This window comes from Brassica napus, chromosome C3, assembly GCF_020379485.1.
Source record: "Brassica napus cultivar Da-Ae chromosome C3, Da-Ae, whole genome shotgun sequence".
NCBI lineage: Eukaryota > Viridiplantae > Streptophyta > Magnoliopsida > Brassicales > Brassicaceae > Brassica > Brassica napus.
Window position 1 is genome coordinate 70,033,943 of NC_063446.1, and position 22,415 is coordinate 70,056,357.

General features: G+C 35.3%; 2 protein-coding genes and 1 non-coding gene across 5 annotated transcripts; 1 reads left to right on the plus strand and 2 right to left on the minus strand.

The window, feature by feature from the left end:
- LOC106443972 (WAT1-related protein At4g30420-like) lies at positions 1 to 2,467 on the minus strand. Of its 2 annotated transcripts, XM_013885514.3 has the most exons (7): positions 1,889 to 2,455; positions 1,514 to 1,582; positions 1,298 to 1,414; positions 975 to 1,215; positions 723 to 881; positions 418 to 569; positions 1 to 334 (listed from the first exon to the last, which is right to left on the minus strand). In XM_013885514.3, exons 1-7 carry the CDS (start codon positions 2,065 to 2,067, stop codon positions 148 to 150), a joined length of 1,104 nt encoding a protein of 367 aa, XP_013740968.2. In that variant the 5' UTR covers positions 2,068 to 2,455; the 3' UTR covers positions 1 to 147. The 2 variants fall into 2 exon arrangements, with proteins under 2 accessions (XP_013740968.2, XP_022554075.2); XM_022698354.2 differs by lacking the exon at positions 723 to 881 and having other exon boundaries at positions 1,889 to 2,467.
- A 9,739-nt stretch (positions 2,468 to 12,206) lies between these two features.
- LOC106443970 (transcription factor IBH1-like 1) lies at positions 12,207 to 13,560 on the plus strand. 2 transcript variants are annotated; one of them, XM_013885513.3, is made up of 2 exons: positions 12,207 to 12,406; positions 12,824 to 13,560. In XM_013885513.3, the coding sequence occupies exon 2, from the start codon at positions 12,825 to 12,827 to the stop codon at positions 13,365 to 13,367; it is 543 nt and encodes a 180-aa protein (XP_013740967.2). In that variant the 5' UTR covers positions 12,207 to 12,406; position 12,824; the 3' UTR covers positions 13,368 to 13,560. The 2 variants fall into 2 exon arrangements, with proteins under 2 accessions (XP_013740967.2, XP_048606441.1); XM_048750484.1 differs by lacking the exon at positions 12,207 to 12,406 and adding an exon at positions 12,418 to 12,726.
- A 4,847-nt stretch (positions 13,561 to 18,407) lies between these two features.
- LOC125584701 lies at positions 18,408 to 18,514 on the minus strand. The gene has a single exon (XR_007321610.1). It is a non-coding gene; the product is annotated as a small nucleolar RNA R71 (small nucleolar RNA).
- Between the last annotated feature and the right edge of the window lie 3,901 nt (positions 18,515 to 22,415).

Consider the following 22,415-nt stretch of genomic DNA (forward strand, 5'->3'; position numbering starts at 1 on the left):
GACTGGACTATGATATTTTTCATTAATAAATCATTTTACTGTTTTTTTACTATAGCAAAACATCTTTTTAAAATTCTGAAAATAGAAGAATGAAATATTCTTGAATCAGTTTAGTTGTTGCTGTGTTTTGATTTCTTCAGTTGATATCTATTTTGACAGAAGGGGATCCTCAAGATCTCTGTTACAGTTTGTTGTGCTTGAAAAATCTTCGTTATGAATCTTCACTTCTGAGTCGTTTTCACTGTCTCTCTGTTCTTGATTCATCATGACATCTTTTGCTTTACCCCAAAGCACAATGTAAAGTCCCATAATGACACCTAATCCTCCGATTAAACTATTCCAAAAGATCAAAAATGATAAAACAGATTATCTTTATGGATTGTAGTTCTCTTACGATTAAAAAGGATATTTTATTACCTTCCAATGTAAATCTCTTCTTGGAAGAACAGAGCAGCCAAGATTGTGACGATGACTGTGCAGAGAGGATTAAACAATGCAGAGAAAACAGGACCTCTCTTTGATATAGCCCAAGCTTGGACCGTAAACGAAAGTGCTGACGCCCCAACTCCCTAACAAACACATTTCATTTCAAGATTAAGATTTATACTAGTCTTTGGGTCACAGAGGATGCGTTTAAAAAAATAGAAAAATGTTAAATTTATTCAAACAAAAAATCATTTATACAATGAATGCGACTACATCGGAGTGTTTTATGCCCTTACTGCGTAAAGACAGGTTGCAAACTCGGAGTATGAATGGAGAATCCAAACGTTTGGGTCCTTCTCAAGGAAGAAAGTGACCACTGCGCATTGTATTGTTCCAAATAAACACATCCAAGCTGATAAAGAGAGGTGATCTGGGTAATAGGCAGAGATTGGAACCTAGGGTTTTGTTGAAACAAAGTTTACTTGTAAAGCAAGACATCTAACAAAAAAGGTTATTATATTTGATTTTCTAAACGGAGTAAAATTTACCTGAAGCGTAAGCCAAAAGGACCAGCAAAGAGTGCTAGAGAACAAGAACAAACAACCAAACAGCCACGTGTTCTGGTCTTTCAAATCTCCTAATAATGCATTGGCTACTGGTAAAGTGGATCCTGAGTTGAGAATCTTTGGTCCACGAAGAAGAGTCATGGAGGTCGCTCCTGCTACACAGAGGATCGTCCCTGCCATCTTCGCTAGGCCTCTTTTATCCCAGAGGTTCACTTTCTCATATCTAAAGATCAGTAATTAATACTTTAGTTACACATCATGAATCTTGTTGTTCAAAGTTTTCATCTTAAGATATGTATGTTTACCCTGCGAGAAATGAGATGAGGAAGGTGATCGCAGGGATGATGTTACCCACGGCGCTTCCCATTGCCGATGAAGCTAAGTAAAGACCTTCAAGATACAGGTTTTGATTGATAGTAATGCTGCAAAAATATAGCAAAATGGTCCAAGATTCTATAAACAAAAGTTTCTAAGAAGAAAAAATAGTAGAATATTTCATAATGTACTACATATATACTTACCCTACAAGCGAGACCAAGAAAATTAAAGAAAAACTCTTGAGATCCAGTGAAGATATCTTCGGTTTTCCCCTACAATCCATAGAAAAAAGTATTAAACACAAGAGTTACCAAGAACTATTTAGTAATTACCAAATCATATTAATTTTTTTTCTAACGACCATGAGATTCTTGATCGTACATCTCCTAATAGAAATTCAAATTATGTTAAATTAACTCTTCTTATGAGAGCAGATTCCTTCTAAGGGGAATCGAGCCCATGATCCTTTAAATTTCTACTATGTGAGCTAAGAGTTTTAGTTACTAGGTTAGTTCTTAATTTGTTAGTCACTCATATCCATATATGAGAGAGAAAGAGCTAGATGTGATCTAAATTACCTTGAGAAGTAGAGAAACGGGAAGATGAACATGGTCGCAAAGGCTTGTCTGTAGAGGATAAAAACACGAGGGCTTAATCCATTAACCATAGTAGCTCTTGCAGAAAGAGTCACTCCTGCGTAACACATCTGAATCCCGGTCATGGCCATTGCTGGCTTGTACTCCTCGAACTTTCCCATCTCCTCTTGAATCTTGCTATCTCTCTCTCTCTCTCGGTTCTCTTTGTCTGTTTATGTCAAGAGTAGTAGTAGACTCTATTGTTATATGACGTTCTTGTTATATATACCAACGTTTACGTGTTCACAAAACCGAATCATCTCATGTTAAATAGACAAGTAAGTACTATTATGACGTTGTTAGTATAAATTATTGTTAATCATTTCAATAATACACTACATATGCTAAAAGAAACCAAAACGACTCGGTTGGCGACCACGTACTTGTGTTGTCGTATAGGGGTTTCAAAATTTCAAGTGGTCTTCTCGAAGTTGGATGTATTCTACATGACTATACATCGTGTCATCTAATGTTTTCTGGAGCGACCAAATCCTTTTAAAAATACTAAACCATTTCAGATCTTTTATTTTTGTTGGATCCTGTTTAAATTCGAAATGGAACAAATATAATTATACTTTGAAAAAACTAGTTGAGTTTAGACAATATCCAACCACTTTTATATTTTTCTTCTAAAATAGAAAACCTCTACTACATAGGTGAAATTTGGTTAGAAATTTATAAGTTAATATTTGACAAATTAATAACTACGCTAAATTAATAAATTTCTAATTATAAATTTAAAAATCCTATGTAAATATATAGTCCTAATAAAATTATAAATTAATAATTTATATATATAAAGTTTATATAAGTACAAAAATATTGTATTATTTGTTTTATATTCTTAATGAAGTTCATTTCTATTTTTCTTAACAGTTCACCATATTTGAATAATACTTAGTAAAATTTTTATATAAAACTACATTTAATCCTATGAAACATATTTCGTACACACCAAATAATATAACCAAAATGATATAAAACTTAAATTTTTAAAATTTAATTAATATATATACAACAAAATTAACTATTTTTTATTTTATAAAAAAATATTTCTAATAAAAGTTTTTTAAAAATTAATAAAATTACATAATCCCAACATTTTTATTATTTTCTTTTGTAATTGAATCCCGACTTTATTAATTTATAGAGTTTTTTACTGTATTGCACCTATGTTCTTGCTTCATCATGGTACCTTTTGCTTTACCCCAGAGATCACAATGTAAAGTCCCATTATTACACATAATCCTCCGATTAAGGTAGAAAACATCAAAAATATACAAAGATGATGATGAATGTTTCAAAAAATAATATATATATACACAAAGATGATGTATATGGATTGTAGTAAAATCTTATATCAAGGAAGATTTGCTTTATACCTTCTGGTGAAAATCTCTTCTTGTAGGAACAGAGTTTAGTTTTTTTTTGTAAAGCAAGTCACCGCCCAGAAAAAACTAATGATCTTTTTTTTGTTAATAAAGTTTACCTGAAATGTGATACAAAAAGACCAGGAAAGAGTGCTAGAGAACTAGAACAAACAAACCAATATAACACATGTCCTGGTCATTAAAAGCTCCTAGTAACGATTTCCCTATCGGTAGTTGAATCAATTCAATTTGGTCGACGAGCTTATATATAACTCTAATTTGTGTTTCTGCTAATTAACTTAAAGCCAGAAAATATATATATGGAAAGTTGTTATTTTAAATCGACCGTATATTGAGGATTTTGAATTTTAACCTGATCTTACACTATGAATGGTAACCGAAGAACAACGAGAAATAATGCATTTCCTAACATTTCTAAAAAGAATCATCATTTATAAGAAATAATTTTTTTTCTCATTCTCTACCATTCTTTTTTTTTGTACAGAAATAAAGAACAAAGTTATTTTTTATTAATGGAATAGAATAATCATTCTTTTTCATTCCTGTAATTTTATTCTTCTGTGTTTATTTCCTATCCGTTCTTTTTGTTTTCTACAATCGTCACCATGGTAACACATGTGATTACCAGCGAGTTTACTAATAGATAGATTAAATTAAGATCCAACCTTTAAAATGAATGGGAAAATCATATTAAAATACACAAAATGTGAAAAGGGGACTTAGGAGGTCTGAAGCCTTGATCACTGAGAAAAGTTTGCACATGGTAGCTAGCACTCAACTAGGCCCATATGTGTAGGTCCTATATATGCATGGTATGATTACTCCACGAAAATCTATATATATATATATACAACGGTCTGTTTCATAACAATAATATAATAACGTTAACATTAAAACATATGGTGAACCATTTTTTTTTTTTTTTTTTTTTTTTTGTAATCCAGGGGTTCCCCGCTTACGCGGGTCATTCCCCTGGGCCCGGTCAGGCAGCAGGTAAACCATAGTCCGATTACATGCTTATATCATCTCTCCTCATATGATTTCAGGTTATGATACTCGATACTCGGCTGGTACCCGCTACTTGTCCCGTACTTGTCCCGTAAATCAAGTATTTGTAGTGATCAAACCAAGTAACAAGTATCTCAAATGAAAAACTTGTAAGTACAAGCCAAGTACCAAGTCCTTAAAAAAAATACAACTACTTAACTCGTTTGTACTTGTTACTTGTTATAAATTTTTATAGTTTCACAATTTTAATCCATTTACATTTTAAAATTAGATGAGTCATGTTTCTTTTACTTGTCTTGTTTGTCTTATTTCACTTAAAATTCAAGTTCTCGACACTGTTAAGTCGGATAATAAGTTAATAAATCTTATTATTTGTAAATGTAAGTCATCAAATATCTTTATATCTTTTAATATTTGCCTAATTACTATTTTTTTTACCTAATATTCGCTACTTGTTTCTAATTTTTTATTATATATTTAACATATTTTATTTATTATTTATATTGTAACTGAAATCAAATAAATATATTAGATTCGCGTAAAAGTTTTTAATAAAAAAAAAAGCAAAATTCATTGTATGAGATTATGCTTTATTTTAGTTATTTGCAAATAATAAATATTTTATCAAGTACCAAATCTGATCAAATAACTTGCAAGTACTGATTTTTTTCTCGAGTACTTGATATAGCAAGTACTTATTTTAGACAAGCCAAATTCAAGTCTCAAATACAATTACTTGAACGAGCCAAGCCAAGTATCAAGCTTTCGAAAATTAGCAAGTACTTCGCTTATGTCCACCCTTATTTGTGTTACAAACTTACAATATACATCAATAAGTACAATATGTTCAAGGCGGGGTGTTATTATAACACAATTACCAAGTACAAAACGGGCAAACGGCCCAAAGTCAACCTTCTGTTGGCTACCATTAACGAGAGAAGATTCGTAAATGGAGACACCCACTTCTCTAATTTTTGTGTTGTATTTTAAGGTTCTGCTCTAGAAACGTGTTTGTTTGTTCCGCTTCGTAGTAAAGCCTTACCCACCTTCGTTAAGGCTAGAGAGTCTTACTTACTCAAGGGGGTTAAGCTTTTTGACTTTTTTCAATCTTCTCCGATGAACAACTAATTTAAGTACTTAGGGGATGAGATTCTTTTACTTTTGTCCTTGGAAGAGTACAGCAGAAGCGACTAATTTAATCTTTCCCTTGATTTGAGGGGACAACCATATCATTAAAAGGAGATTATGTTTGTTGATTTTAGATTATACACAAAGCATTATCCAATTATTATATACTATCCAAACTTCTTTGTTCTTCTAAGTCCTAGGGGAAGAGAAGCTCTAAGAGTACACGCAATACACGGTAGGAATAGGATACTACAAATTAGAGGGTCCAAGCGTTTTACTTTTGGCCTATATCTCAGTCGTAGACTCGTAATATGCATCATGAAATTGAAGCTAATCCACTCACCATTCCACTGGTTACGTTCTACTGCTTTTAACTTCAAATTATTTCACATGGCTTCAGGGTGTTCTTACGATATAAATTTTGAGGCATTAGACAAGCCCCCCCCCCCTCATATTGTAAAATTTTGGGACTCCGCATTCATAGAGTTAGCACAGGCAAACAGATAAAATAATATGTTTTCTTAATCATCTTTTTTTCTTTCAATTATAGGCATTTTCTTGTTATTTTTTGTGTTGAAAGTTGAAAACTTCTCCATCCGCTCATAAATTTTTCCACTAGATGTATTCATAATTATTATATTCAATCTCATAAAGCAACTCAAAAATAAATAAAATGTCTTATTTGTATAGCAATAAATTTAATCTTACATTAAAAGAGGGCAATGTTACTAATGTGACTATTATTTTTGACTAATATAATGTTACTATTATTTTTTGTCAACATATAATGTTACTATTATTAAAAATGAAATTAACTACTTGTTTTGTTTTGCTTCAGGCTCTTAATATCCGAGGCACGACACTGCATGGCCGACCTATTAATATGATCAGAATTGAGATCGTAAATAGTAGATCAGATAAATTTCAGTGAAAAGAATAGTTAATCTATAATCAAGTAGTTTTAGTCTAATGGTAAAATACTCATAGCTGTGAGTACCGTATTGGGTTCGATTTCCCTTAGCACCCGGAACGCTTTAAGTGGTAAGAAAACGCGGATCTTGCGGTTTTCGTGGTGATTAGTCTTTAGGCCTAGAAAGCATTTGAGATCATCACACCATGATTATCAAAAAAAAAAAAATTAATCGCATTACAATATTAAAATATTCGCGTCCTCACCAAATCACTCACACGGTAATTTAATTTGGTTCCCATCACTGGCTTAATTTAGAGCAAAAATATTCAAACTACTAAACTAGATCGTTCGACTTAAAACAAATTGGTCATAAATGTACTGTTTCATCTCATTTATATGTTAAATAAAATCATTTCCAATTTCTAATGTGAGATGATATCCTTTATAAAACTCTAAGAAATGATGGCTCTTTCACTATCAATTTTGGAATGTTCACATGAAAATCAATGGACTGACTTTGGCTATATCAATAGATCGAGTTTGAATGAGTGGATTGGACTTTGATATCATATTATTAATTAAGGTTATGAATGGGAACGACGTTTTTTGAATCGCGGGACGGTAATCACATATATCAATGCTATGTTTACCATTCAGCAACATTACCAAAATGTAGTGCGTTTTTTTTTTGGTAATAAAATAAAACACACAAGTGTGTTATTCATATTACAAAGAAAAGTAAAGTTTTGTGTTCTACAGTGATAACGCATGGTATTTCATGTGTTTTAAGTTGGTTAGGTGCGGTTTTGGATATTTTAGTTAAGAAAATAGGAAAAATAATAAGAAGCAAATATACAGAAACTATACATAAATAAAATAATGAATATTTATATTAATATTTTTATAAATGTATATTTCCTGTTTTTGAAAGCTTATAGTAAATTTAGTAATGATATTTATATTAATATTTTTTCTTTATTGCATTCTTTTGTTACTTAACATTTTATTCAATATATATTTATATATATTTGAATTTTCCTATTAATTTAGTAGTAAAAGTTATAAAAAGATAAAAGAATTTATAAAAATAATAAAATACTGTTACATTCTAACTTAATAGAAAATTTTGAACTTTTTATAATATATATATATATATATATATATATTTTTTTTATATTATTTTTTTTTCAAAACTGCACTATTTTTTCTAACAAAACCACACTACTTTTTCTAACAAAACCAGACTTATCCCACAAAACGCACGAACCGCAGTTGAACTGTCATGCATTTAAATTCTGTACCGCTTATATTACTAATTCCGCGGTCACCATGCGGATCCTAAGATATGTGAATTTTGAACTTATAATAAATTAACGATAAATAAGTTGATATATCTTCTTTTATGTATTACTTAAATATATTTTCTAACTTTTGTTGTGTCCCAAACTCCCAATACAAACAACAACAAACGAACTTTAACCGACGCCAAACAACTATCAAGCTTGTTGCTGTATTTTTTTTTTTTTTTGACAAAGGGCTTATTGTTGATGTATTTAAACAACAACAAAACAACTTGGTTAATGTAATTTAGGTTAAGCAACTCACATTTCCAAAAAAATAAGCAGCTCACTTAATAAAATGAAAGTCTCTCTTTTCCTTAGAAACCTGCAAACACGCTTTTGGACTAACTTGCAAACACTCTTAAGCAAATTTTCCAACAAACTTCATGGTTTTAGGAGTTCGACAAGATGCAAAGTTTCGAATCACGGCCGTCCTTCTAAGAGACACGGAGAAGGATGTGGTTAGGCATGGGCACGGATCGGATATCCGGGTTTTTGAAGATATTTGTGATTTGGTTCGTATGTCACGGATATCTAATTTTTCGATTTGCTTTGCTTCTGAAAAATACAGATATTCGGAAAAACAGATATCCGGAAAATAAATAGATATTTTCGGACATTTGCGGATACTTACGGATATCTCATATGTTTTGATTAATACAAATAATCTTAAAAATTTGATACAAATTTTTTTGTACAATATTTTTATGCAGGATATATATGATAAAAATTAAAATAAGTAGGGAATCTACATAGGTTGTAAATTTTTTGAACTTAGTTAACAATTATAATAACACAAAACTTAAGAAAAAAATTATAATTGTCATAAATATGTTCTCTTCCTTTTATGTAATACTTTTATACTTTTATATAAGTAATAATATGAATAGAATTTATAAAAACATATGTTAGAATAATAATTATATAATTTTATACATTAAAAATTTTAAATATAATGAAGATATATATGTATTTATATATTGCCGGATCGGATCGGATATCCGCTTCCCAAAATTTTAATATTTGTGATTTGCTTCGATTTTAACGGATATTGATTTTTTAGTATTTACTTTGCTTCGAAAATTTACGAATATCCAAAAAATTTGGATCGTATCGAAATAAATAACGAATTGAATCAAATTGGACAAAACAGTTTTGTGAAATGTTTTTATCATATAAATCAGATAGATGGTGACGACAACATGAGATGGTGGGCGTGTAGACTTCAGGGAATGATTGTGGAGATTTCCGTAAATTACGGAGGTCCACTGGCTATAAATTCTCGCACCAGACGATCCATGTTCGATGTATTTTGTTGGAAAAAAAATATTATTTTTATTATATAAAATGTCTTTAGGGAAATTGAACAGTATGACCGTGAAAAAAAAAATCCATTGTCTAACTATTTTCCCTAATATTTATTTACACGATATTATTTTTCTATAATAATACGGTATTGTCCATTTCTTCAACCGATGAAATCTGCAGAAAAATAAATATAAAATTTGTAATTAAAATAAAAGTAAAAATATCTTCGGTAACTCTTTCCCCGTATGTGGCTTCTTCCTCCTCTTTCATGTAGAATAGTTGTAACCAACTATTGGTCATTTATTCTATAAAATACGCCATATCTTCTTACATCTGTACACGTTAGCTTATACATCCCACAGTTATTCTGTAAAAATACATATTTCTTATTTCTATTTCATCTGAAATACATAGAATGGAAAATCATTTTCTTTGAATTAGGGTTTATACTCCCATGTTGGGTTTATTGATTATTTGATAAGATTTAGTTTTTATTACCATTGGTGCAACCATCACCACGTTCTATGAAGCCATATGCATAGCAAAATTTGAGAAAGATAATAGATTATCTTTAGATTGCAATTGTATTTTCATCTTGTCTATTCTATATGCCTCATGTAAAACAGAAATGAATTTGTCTAGCATTTCAAAATGTTGGTTTAATTTATGGAAGATTTGAGTTGATATTAGATTAGAATATATATTTTTGTGTAGGGTATAGTGATTAGTGGCTAGGATTTAATTTATATTTTCGTGGTTGGTTTAAGGATGAGTTTATGTTTAGTTATGGAAGTCTGGGATTTATATTGGATTGGGGTTTACATTTTCGTGTAGGATTTAGTGCTTAGTTGATAGGGTTCAATTATTACTTGATAAAGTTTGAGAAAGACGGTAGATTGTTTTTAGATTGCAACTACATCACTTTGTCTATTCTATATAACTTATGTAGAATGGAAATGAATATGTTTGACATTCCGAAATTTGGGTTTAGTTTAAAGAAGATTTGAATTGACATTGGATTAGGGTTTACATTTCCGTGTAGGGTCTAGTGCTTAGTTGATAGGGTTTATTTTATGTACGTTTGGGTTGCCAGTTGGGTAACATGACAATACATATGTGTTGAATTTTAATTCATGATCTATACTATTTTTCTATATGCAATAGTAATGGCTGTAAGTTTGATTCTTCATTATGTTAACATACATGGCCGGCTTATTAGGGGGGACACGCGCTGCGACCGTCCCGGGTCCAAGTTTGTATACTCCCGTATAATAATAATTACGGGGTCTAATTTTTTTATAAATTTATATATAAAAAATTATAAATATAATAAATAAAAATGAAAAAGGCCAAAACTTATTTTAAAAATATTACTGATTAAATTTTAAAAATATTTTAAACATTATCGGCATATAAATTTTTTAGAGATTAAAAAGTTTTTTTTTTCCTAGGGCCCCAAACAGTGTTGAACCTGCCCTGTTAACATCTATTCTGAAACGCATACAACTATTATCCACTCATCTCGCATCATACGCTTACATCATATGTGTTAAACACAGTTAGGCTACACGTTCCATATAGTTATATAATTGTTAATAGGGAGTTCATATGCCACAAAAAACACCACATCACTTACTTTAAAAAATGCAACTGGCTACCTGCTATGAAAAAGGACATAATCGGATGAAATATGTTCAAAGAGTCTGATATTGAATTATGTCAAAATAAGTACTACTCACCTAAATTTGTCACTCAAATATGGCTATTTGACCAATAAACCCATGTTTTTATGTATTACATCTATTAATATCAATATTAATATCAATATCAATATCAATATCATCCATGTGTAATATTCATGTGCAACATTGTACATCGTCTATAAATATCATATTTTTTGTTTGCTGGATTATAATTTCCAAATAATAAATTTTAATTATATTTATATGTATATATATATATATATATATATATATCTTCTTTAAATTAAATTATTATTATTGATTTTGTCTTTTCTTTTCGAAACCAGGCTTTCCCAAAGTTTGCGGATCGTTCATCACTAAAACCATTGATGTTATTTGTTGGGTATGTGCATAGAAAGACATACCAAGCACAGTTAATGGCTTAATGTGGTTGTAAATATGCGTCTATATTTGATACGTATAATAAGTGAATGTATCACTATTTTCAGTTCACAAAAAAACATATAGATAAAAAGGAATAATTCACCGTAAACTCGGGCTCGTGAGCAATGCAGCATAAAGTTTTCAAATTCTCCTTTTATATTATTGATCTAAAATGGGTCCCAACAAATTAAATGTATTAGTCGGTGTCATAAATCACTAAAACCATTAATTTCTACTGTGTGAATCAGTTACAGTTAAGCATGTATATTTATCTGATATCCATCATAATAAAATTACTGGTTTTGTAGCATTATATTTTCTGTGATAATAAAAAACTAACATTATATTTGTTTACACGTTTTTATTTGATAAAAATCTATTGATTATTATGGATGAACCTAATAATTTACAAACAGACGATTTAACTAAGGTGAGTATATATAAACATTGATATTGACCACCAGTCCACCAAACTTATACTGTATAATAGTTTACGTTCTTTAACATTTAAATCTCAAATTTGAGATTAATTATATAATGAGACTTTTACAAATCAAAATTTAAAGTTAAATCATTAGATTATTTCGCGTGCTTTTTCCAGTTTTTAAGAGCCTCTAATTGCTTGGATCTCCTATGTTGTACGTGAATGCGCTGATCGATAATCTTTTGAGAAAGAAATTATACGTGAGATACTTGGAACTTGTAACGATCACCGATTCTACATTTTTACAAATCGATTCGCAAAATGGTGGTATATATCACTTCAGTATCACGAGAATCTACGGTTTCTCAACTTTCTCCAACATTGGTTCAGGAAATGATTTTCAGTTAATTGTGTTTCAAATTACCACTTTATGTATTCTGTTGGTGGCGCATTGTCTATAAACCACCTTTTGTTGATTAATAGATTTATTTAACACTCCAACCAAATTCATAACATCATAAACATAAACCATCATCACAAATTTTCGGCGGAAACAAAAATAATCGACAAAAGTTTCCTAAATTATAGGGTTATAAAAAGGGTACGTGGGCCATACACTAGCATGTGCATGCATGTGCTTCTCCCATCTCCTATAGCCCCCACCATTTTCCCTCTCGTTTTGAAACAAATAAAATGGACCATCTTCTTCTCCTTTCTCTCTCCCTTACATCTGTCTCTCTCTTGTCGATAGCTGACCGCAGATTTTTTCTTAGCAATCTTCGACACTCAACAAAAGAAGCAGAAGAAACATTCTACAAAAAGGGTAATGGTTCATGTCTCTTTTCGTTGTGACGATAAGGATCCCTAAACGGGATATATATGGCCAGTTTGATTATGATTTGATTTTTATTACATGTCTCCCAGCCCTTTGATGTGTAGTGTCGGTCTGACATTTTTTAAAAAATAATCATAATTTCATACCTCAAATAAGTTTGTGTTTTTATTTTTCATATACCTCTATACATGCAACTAAAACTAAAATTGTCGCATAAATCGCGATGACAAAAGAGCGAGCAATTCTTTTGCATATGTTTTTTTTTCTGAAAAGGAATTCTTTTGCATATGTTCTAAACCTGTTTATGTGTAAAGGAAACATGAATGATTACTTTCTTAGAATTTATTTACATTTTAAAAGAGAATTGTTCAGAATTTTGAGTATTTCTACTTGATTGTGATTCAGGATGCAACCTACGAGCTCAATGAATGAACAATTCCTAAAGAAATGGCAAATGGGTCTTCAAATATTCCGTCCTTCGATAGACAACACGAGCGTCTCCGAGAGGAAGAGGGCAATAAAGCTCTCTGCAGACGTTGCAATGGCGTCTCTAAGAAAAGGAACAACATGTTGGAGCCGAGCCCTAATCCAGAAAGCCGCCACCGAGGACAGTTTCCTCGTACGTCAAATGCTCGCTGGCATCAAAGAGGAAACGTTAATCAACAGGAAGTTGCCTAAGATTGTGTGTCATAGAAAGATCGTGAGAAGAAGCAAGAAGATCTTGATGAGGAGGAAATCGAGATCAGCGATGGAAGAGGTCACAGCAAAAGCTAAGAAGCTCGTCAAGAGAAAGACTAAAGGATTAAGAAACGTTGTCCCTGGTGGAGAGTTTATGAGCAATAACGTCTTGTTGATACAAGAAACGTTAGATTACATTGTCTCACTTCAGACACAAGTGAATGTGATGAGGAGTATTGTTGATGCTGCTGAGGCTGGAGTTGAACGGTAAAAGACTTTTTTTTTGCACGAGATTATTTGTGAAATCAGGAGATCATTGTTGGTCGATAGGACCGTATATTATATGGACATGGAAAATGTGTTACGACAGTAAGTTGTATTTGTACATAAGAAAAATTATATACGCTTATAGGAAAGTTTCATTTACATTATGGTGATTTTAATTATAACATTTTTTTTTTACATTTTTTGCCTTATGTAGTTATGATTGTCGTTCGGTTGCATTTAATTAATTACTATTATATCAGTTCATATTATTTATATGCATGTATTGCTTTTCTTGGGATGTTTTTCATTCTAAAGAAAGAGACTTTTTTTTTTATTCACTGGCATTATCTAGTCTTTAGCTAATACATGATCATATCAAAAGAACAACAAGGACAATCCTTTAGAAGAAACAGAGGAAATGCTAGACAAAGAAATGCCTAAGCCAAGCCGGAAAACCTGTAGCAATATAAGATTGAAACAGGTTCTTCTTTACCACGCTGTCTGCTATAAGGAATGCAGGTCTTAGGGCCTTACGAGATTGCGATTCCACTCGCCAAAACAATAGTTCATGAAGCATAGAAAATAGCTTGATAGAGTAGAATTTTAAAGAGAGCCAAGAAGTTGGTTTTGTAATGGCTCCTACTAGGTTGAAGTCTTCACTGGAGAAGATAACAAAGTTCATACGGAGTGATTTCACTATTTCCAACTTTCAAAAATAGAATCTAGCTTGCTGCGGATGTTTGAGAAAGATCTTCTTCCATGAAGCAAGACTTTGCCATTAGAGTTCCTAAGGATCCAAGAGGCACCACCCTCAAATCTGTTTTTGTTCAAAGAAAGAGACATTTATATACTGCAAGAAATGGGAAAAGAACATATAATATGTCATATGTGGGGAATACATAATAAATATACACGTAAATATACACGTAAACTATCTCTGGCTCAGTTTTATTTGTTAATAGACAACGTCTCACTCATAAGTCATAACTAAAACATATTTTGAGATGTAACACATTCATTCAGACTTTAACTTGTAAAAGGAAAGGAAAATTAGCTCATATGAGCTGTCAGAGAATAATATATTTGACTTGTTTACAAACAATATGTTTGACCTTTTTATAAGAAAACAAACAAACAATAGTTTCAATTCAACCTGTGTAATTGACCAAAAATAAAAAATAAAAATAATTCAACCTGTGTAAAAAGTAAAAAAAAACAGTTCCTTTGCCTTTTACATGTTCCATCAATCAGGCTAATTTAATAAGGAAGAAAGCGCTTGATAACTATTAACAACGAGAGCCTACAAGAGGATGGATCACAGAAGATCACACATGAACAAGATAGAGAAGTCTCCTCAGAGAGGATTGTTTGGGCCAAAACTTACTTTTATTGAATAATGGTTGAATCCTTACAGGGAGGCTCATGGTTAATATAAAAGAAAGAAGAAAACAAAATCCTAAACTAAAATAAACCCTAAACCAAAACTAAGTCTGTTTATGAAAAACCATATCCTAATCCTATCGCTAATTTGTTTAATATAACTAAACTTAATCCTAATTGTTTTAAACTTAATAAAATAATAAATAAACTGAAAATAAACCATCTTGGACGTGCATAATCTTCTTGGGCCAATCATAATCCAAGCTGGCTTGTCTTTCCACTTTTTGGGCCGATAAAGACCTTTTTCGAACAACTCTTGCTTGGGCTCGATCCATCTTGTTCCTGGTCCGACCAAGTACCTCCATAAGCTCATTTTATTGATGTTCCATTTCCAGCTCAGGTTCTTCATCTTCCATTTCCAACTCATTTCTCGCCCATTTCGGTTTGAACAGTCCATTTCTCGATCATACCAGATCACCCATTTCATTTCCTGTCCAACCAGCTTCATCCCATCCATTTCCTGGTCAATCCGATTGAATACTAATCGTCCATGATGGCCCATAGTCATTCCTATCTTTATAAAGGCCCATAGCCTTCTTTCGGTCCAATACCTCATGAATAAGGCCAACAAGCTCTCCAATGAGCCAATTAGGTCGTGTTCTGACCCCTTGCCTTTCTGGTACATGTATGGACGTCCAAGACTTGAGTTTGAAGCTGATACAGGTCGCACCGTTCCCTCTTCCTTTAAAAGGATTTCTCCTCAAATCCAAGCCTTGTAAGATAACATAACCTTGATCCATCAACTCCAAACTCCTTGCTCTTTTAACCACGAGTTTGTTCCTGTCTTTGCACACAAACATATCTTCCCCTGGCTTGAATACATAGTGTTGCAAGCCCTTCTCATGCCTTAGATGTATCTCATTGCAAACAACACTTAGAGAAAGCAATTTTTGTTCCTTGTTTAGCTCAGATCTGATTGCTTTTGATTGAGCTTCTCTACACTGATACCAAACACAAGCCTTGATCATTGACTTCCTGGCACGTGATCTCAACTTATAGTCAGCAGAAATTACCATTGGTTCTTCCTGTTTATGCAAGGACCCTTCAAAATCAAGCTTCAATGCTACTGCTATTTTGACAAGGGTGTTCTTGATGCTTCTGTGCACACTCAAGCTCCCTCCAGGTTCAAAAACAAAGTGTTGCAGACCCTTGACAAACCTCAGATGCTCCACAAAATTGAACTGAACACATACAAAAGGCTGGATCAGTAAATCACAAGAAAAAGATCTAATGAATCCACCTTGTTCAATCAAAGTCTCAAGTAACTCTTTATGAACTACAAGCGCCTCATCAAGTTCTCCTTCTTCGTTAACCTTGTTTTGGTCGTGAATAAGACCACACAAAGCTCCTGGTACGTGCTCCTCTAGCTGTAGTTGAATGGCTGAATGTTCTCCTAGAAAAGGAATGGCCAATGCTGGTTCAATCTCTGGTATCTTCTGATATCTTGCATATTTCTTTTGTTTTATCCATTCATCCATGTGCATTTTGATCATATAGATTAGGATTTAGCCATGTTTAGGTTGCATTTTGCATACATGAGTCCTTATCAGGTATTGGAGTACCACATGGAGTTCTTGGAGACACTTGGAGGCATTTGGAGCTCAAAAAGGAGTGTTTAGAGTGGTCATTGGGCGAGCAAGGCATGGGAGCGACCAGTCCGGAGCGACACCACCAAGTCGCTCTGATCACCCTACTGGAGCGACCTAACCAGAGCGACAGGGAGAAGTCACTCGCGGTTTCATCACTCGGAGACGCGAGAACGAGCCCAGAGCGACCTCTCGGAGCGACACAGCGAGGTCGCTTCAGCTGGGAGCGACGTTATGGGAGCGACAGGGAGAAGTCGCTCGCGGTTTCATCACCCGGAGACGCGAGAACGAACCCGGAGCGACCTCTCGCAGCGACACAGCGAGGTCGCTCCCGAAGCCTAGAGCGACTTGTCGGAGCGACGGGCTGAGGTCGCTGCGCGTTTTATTTCTACTCGAACTTGTGATTTCTCAAGGGCCTTTTGGTCATTTCATTATGCACGTTTTTATTTTCTAAACCTATGTTTTAATACTCTAGGAGCCACCAAGAGGGGGATCATCTTTGTTCTTAGAAAAACCACCAAAAACCTTTGGAAAGTCATCTCTTTGAATCAATTGATCAGTTTATTATTGAGAATTCTGTGTTCTTATCTATTTCCTGTGTTTCTCTACATGATTAATCTGAAATCCAACATGGGTTTAAGAGGAATCATGGAGATTAGTGAGTAATCACCTTTTGAATTCATGGGTTAGGGAGATTGAGGGGGATTAGGTTAGAACTAGGATGTTTTAGTGTAGATCATTCATATTTCCTTGCTAGTAGAGTGAGCATAAAGCATCTTCTGAGTTGGCCACTGAGTAGTTGAACCTTAGGCATTCCCCCCCCCGAAAGGTGTTCGAGGAAATGCCCGAGACAACTCTTCTTAGCTTTTAGCATACTTTGCCAAAGACATTTGTTGTTAGAGGTGCTAAGATAGCCATTGGACTTGCTAGTTATGATTGCTTTCATATTATTCAACCAAAGACATTTGATGTTTGAATTGTGTTAAGTAAATGAACATTCATCTAGACATAGAGTTTGTTTAGGATTGTGTCCAAGCTTAAGGTTAATAGATTGATTGATCGTTTGCCATCTTTAGTTCGAAACTTGATCACCCGAGGTCTAATCCCTATATCCATGAGTTCTCTTTTCCAATAGTTAAGAAAGTATCATCTAGTTATTTCTTTTAATTAGTCATAGTTTAAAAACCCATCTAAATCATTGGTTGCACTTAGATTAAGTGATACTTGCATTCTCAGTGCTTTGATATCTCTCAGAACTGGTTCGACAATCATTTATACTACAACATTTGTCTTAGGAGCCTTGAAAACTCCTAACATCAAATTGGCGCCGTTGCCAAATTCTGAGTAGATTTAAACATTGAGATTTAGTCATTTGCTTGAGACTAAGTCATTTTTATTTTCTTTTGTTACTGACTCTTCTTCACCTCCCTTTAATCTACAGGTGTGTGAACTTGCGGAGCAGGGGTCCATCAAACCTAGTTCCAAGAGCAGCAGACATCAGAGCTTTAGAGAGAGAGTGTGCTAGAAAGAGAAGAGAAGAAGAACATCAGGCTCAATTGCAGAGACTGAACACTGACATGGGAGATGTTCATCAAGAAGATGCAGGCGTCAATGGCGCTAACAACAATGGTCCACCTAACCAACAGCGAGCAGCTCGACCCATTGGCACTTACGACCGTCCAAACATTCATGGTCATCGATTGGGAATCCGAGCACCCGCTGTGGCAGCCAACAACTTTGAGATCAAGTCAGGACTCCTCAACGTGATCGAGAACAACAAGTATCATGGCTTGGCTCTAGAGGATCCATTTGATCACTTGGACAGGTTCGACAGCTACTGTGGGTTGTCAAAAACCAATGGTGTCTCCGAAGATGCCTTAAAGCTCAAGCTATTCCCTTTCTCTTTAGGGGATAAAGCACGTCAGTGGGAGAAGTCTCTACCAAGCGACTCCATCACCACTTGGGATGACTGCAAGAAAGCATTCTTGGAGAAGTTCTTCTCTACTTCAAGAACTGCTAAGCTGAGAAACGAGATCTCCAGCTTTCAACAGAAGGGCTTGGAAGGTTTCAGTGAAGCCTGGGAAAGATTCAAGGGGTACCAAGCTCAATGCCCACACCATGGTTTCTCTAAAGAGAGCTTGCTGAGCACATTCTACCGTGGTGCTCTTCCTAAGTACAGGGCCAGACTGGATACAGCTAGTAATGGATTCTTCTTGGGGAGAACTGAGGAGGATGCAGAGGAGCTGGTTGACAACATGGTTAAGAGTGATGCAGTCTACAGTGGAGACCACGACAGAGGCAGTAGATCTGATGATAAGCAAACGAGGAAGGAGTTGAAAGCTCTACAAGATAAGATAGACATCCTCCTTGCTGATAAAGCTACCCAAGAGCAGCTGCACTTTGTTGGCAACCCAACCCAAGAGACACCAGCTGTTGTCCATGAAGTTGAAGGTTTGGAAGGTCAGGAAGAGCTGTGTTTCATCAACAACAATGGTAGCTGGTACAAGAAAGAGCCCAACTTTCAGTACAACAACTACCAACAGAAATCCTATTCCAACAACCAACAGAGTGGTTACCAGCCTCGAAACAATCAGCAAGGCAGCTATCAACCACAGCAAAACCCTCCTCCTGGTTTCAACAACAAAGGCAACAATTCTTCCCAACAACAATCTAATCCCTCTACCTCCACCCCTCAAGTCAGCAGCACTGATGCTCTACTGAAACAAATCCTGGAATCTCAAACAAGAAGTGAGAAGCATGTTGGCTATGAGTTGAAGAATCTTCACTCAAAGATTGATGGGAGCTACAATGAGCTCAACAACAAGTTCAGAGCTTTGGAGAACCAGTTTGCTGCCATGAACACTCAACAAAATCGCCAACAAGGTTCTCTACCTGGAAAGTCTGAGCAAAACCCCAAGGAAACCATGAAAGCTATCACTCTCAGGAGTGGTAAGGAGTTACCTCAGAGAGCTCTCACCAAGGATGCTGAGAAACAAAGTGAGGGGGTTGCCATCACCATAGATGATGAAGTGGTGATTGTTGATGAGAAGATCAATGACGAGATCTTGGAAAAGATAGTGGAAGCCAAAGGAAAAGGAAAGGTTGGAGAAGAGAAGAAAACAGTTAAAGATGGTGAAGTTGTCACTCCTGCAAGTGAAAGTTCTTTTGTTCCTCCTGCCTATGAACCTAAGCTTCCATTCCCAGGTCGATTCAAGAGGCAGTTGCTAGAGAAGTACAAAGCTCTGTTTGACAAGCAAATGAGTGAAGTCCAGGTCACAATGCCCATTATTGATGCTTTCATGCTGATTCCTCAGTACAGTAAGTTCCTAAAAGATGCTGTAGCTGCAAAGAAGAAAGAGATGGAGGGCATGGTGATTCTCACTCATGAGTGCAGTGCTATCATTCAGAGGCTGGTCATACCAAAGAAGCTAGAAGATCCAGGATGCTTCACATTACCTTGTGCTCTTGGGCCTATGGTATTCGATAGGTGTCTCTGCGATTTGGGAGCTAGTGTCAGCTTGATGCCCCTATCTGTTGCTAAGAAGCTCGGTTTCACTCAGTACAAGAAGTGTAGACTTTCTCTGGTATTGGCTGATCGTTCAGTTAAGTACCCTGTGGGTATCTTAGAGGACCTCCCAGTGATGGTTGGAAATTATGAGATCCCTACAGACTTTGTAGTGCTTGAAATGGGTGAAGAAGCTCAAGACCCTTTAATCCTTGGAAGGCCTTTCTTAGCCACAGCTGGAGCCATTGTTAATGTGAAAGAAGGCAAGATTGATCTCCATCTGGGTAAAGGGCACGTTCTCCATTTCGACATCAAGGAGGTAATGAGGAGGCCAACAGTTCAAGGGCAGGTGTTCTACATTGAAGAGATGGACGCCCTTGCTGATGAAATCCTTGAAGAGTTGTCACTAGAGGACCCTCTACAGCATGCTTTGACTGTAGAGAAAGAGGCTGAGGTGGTTGAGAACCTGGAGAGTACTGCCTATGGGATGATGCTGGATTCACACCAGGGGTTTTTCAGTGAGGATCAGTACGAGGAGCTTCCCCAGATGGTTCACCAAGAAGTCTCAGTCACTCAACAAGAGGACAACCAGCAAGATGACTGGAGTGAACTTAAGGCACCTAAAGTGGAGCTTAAACCTCTTCCCCATGGTGTAAGGTATGCATTTCTTGGTCCTAATGAAACTTACCCTGTCATTGTGAGTAGTGAACTTACTGAAAGTGAGCTATCTGAACTTTTGAGAACACTTAAAAGATTTAGAAAGGCAATAGGTTACTCACTAGATGACATCAAGGGGATATCACCCTCTCTGTGCATGCATAGGATACATCTTGAGGATGAATCAATGACTTCTATCGAGCATCAAAGAAGGTTAAATCCTAACCTGAAGGATGTTGTAAAGAAAGAGATTCTTAAACTCCTAGATGCTGGTGTTATTTACCCTATCTCAGATTCTAAATGGGTATCACCTGTGCATGTTGTACCAAAGAAAGGTGGTATCACTGTGATTAAGAATGACAAGGATGAATTGATACCAACAAGAACCATCACAGGTCATAGAATGTGCATTGATTACCGAAAACTAAACTCTGCATCTAGAAAGGATCATTTTCCATTACCATTTATTGATCAGATGCTTGAGAGACTTGCAAATCACCCATTCTATTGTTTCCTTGATGGGTATTCAGGATTTTTCCAAATCCCCATACATCCCAATGATCAAGAGAAAACGACATTCACATGTCCCTATGGTACCTTTGCATATCGAAGGATGCCATTTGGTCTATGTAATGCTCCAGCCACCTTTCAAAGGTGCATGATGTCAATTTTCTCTGATCTGATTGAGGATGTTGTGGAGGTATTTATGGATGATTTCTCTGTCTATGGATCTTCGTTTTCTGCTTGTTTGTCAAATTTGTGCAGGGTCCTACAGAGATGTGAAGACACCAACCTTGTGCTGAATTGGGAGAAGTGTCACTTCATGGTCAAGGAAGGGATTGTGCTAGGACACAAGATTTCAGAGAAGGGGATTGAGGTGGATAAAGCCAAAATCGATGTTATGGTTGGTCTGCCTCCACCAAAGACAGTGAAAGACAGCCTTTGACCAGGCTGCTGTGCAAGGAAGCTACCTTCAGTTTTGATGTGGAATGCCTACAAGCTTTCAAGAAGCTAAAAGGTGAACTCGTTAGTGCCCCAATTGTCCAGCCACCTGATTGGGATCTTCCTTTTGAGATCATGTGTGACGCCAGTGACTATGCTGTGGGAGCTGTTTTGGGGCAGAAGAAAGATGGCAAAACCCATGTGATCTACTATGCCAGCCAAACCCTCAATGATGCTCAGATGAGGTATGCCACAACAGAGAAAGAGATGCTGGCAATTGTTTTTGCCTTTGAGAAGTTCAGGAGCTACTTGGTTGGGTCTAAAGTCATTGTCTACACCGATCATGCTGCCTTGAGACACCTTTTGGCCAAGAAGGATGCAAAACCCAGGCTTTTGAGGTGGATCCTTTTGCTCCAAGAGTTTGATATGGAAATCAAAGACAAACCCGGAGTTGAGAATGGAGTAGCTGATCATTTTCCAGGTTGAGGGTAGAGTCTGGTATCCCTATTGACGAAGGACTTCCTGAGGAGCAGATCATGGCTATCGAAGCAGTGATAGCAGTCTGTGAGACTGGTAGGAAGCTGGAAGAAGTCCAAGCAACAGAGGAGAAAGAACCTTGGTATGCCGATTTAGTGAACTACCTAGCCACAGGAAGAGAACCTCTGAATCTTGTGGGCTATGCCAAGAAGAAGTTCTATAAGGATGTGAAAAGATACTACTGGGATGAGCCCTACCTCTACATTCTCTGCAAGGATCAGCTTTATAGGAGAGTGGTTGCAAATGAGGAGATTGATGGGATCCTTGCACAGTGTCATGGATCATCCTATGGAGGTCACTTTGCCACCTTCAAAACAGTTGCAAAAGTATTACAAGCTGGATTCTGGTGGCCACATATGTTCAAGGATACACAAGACTTTGTTTC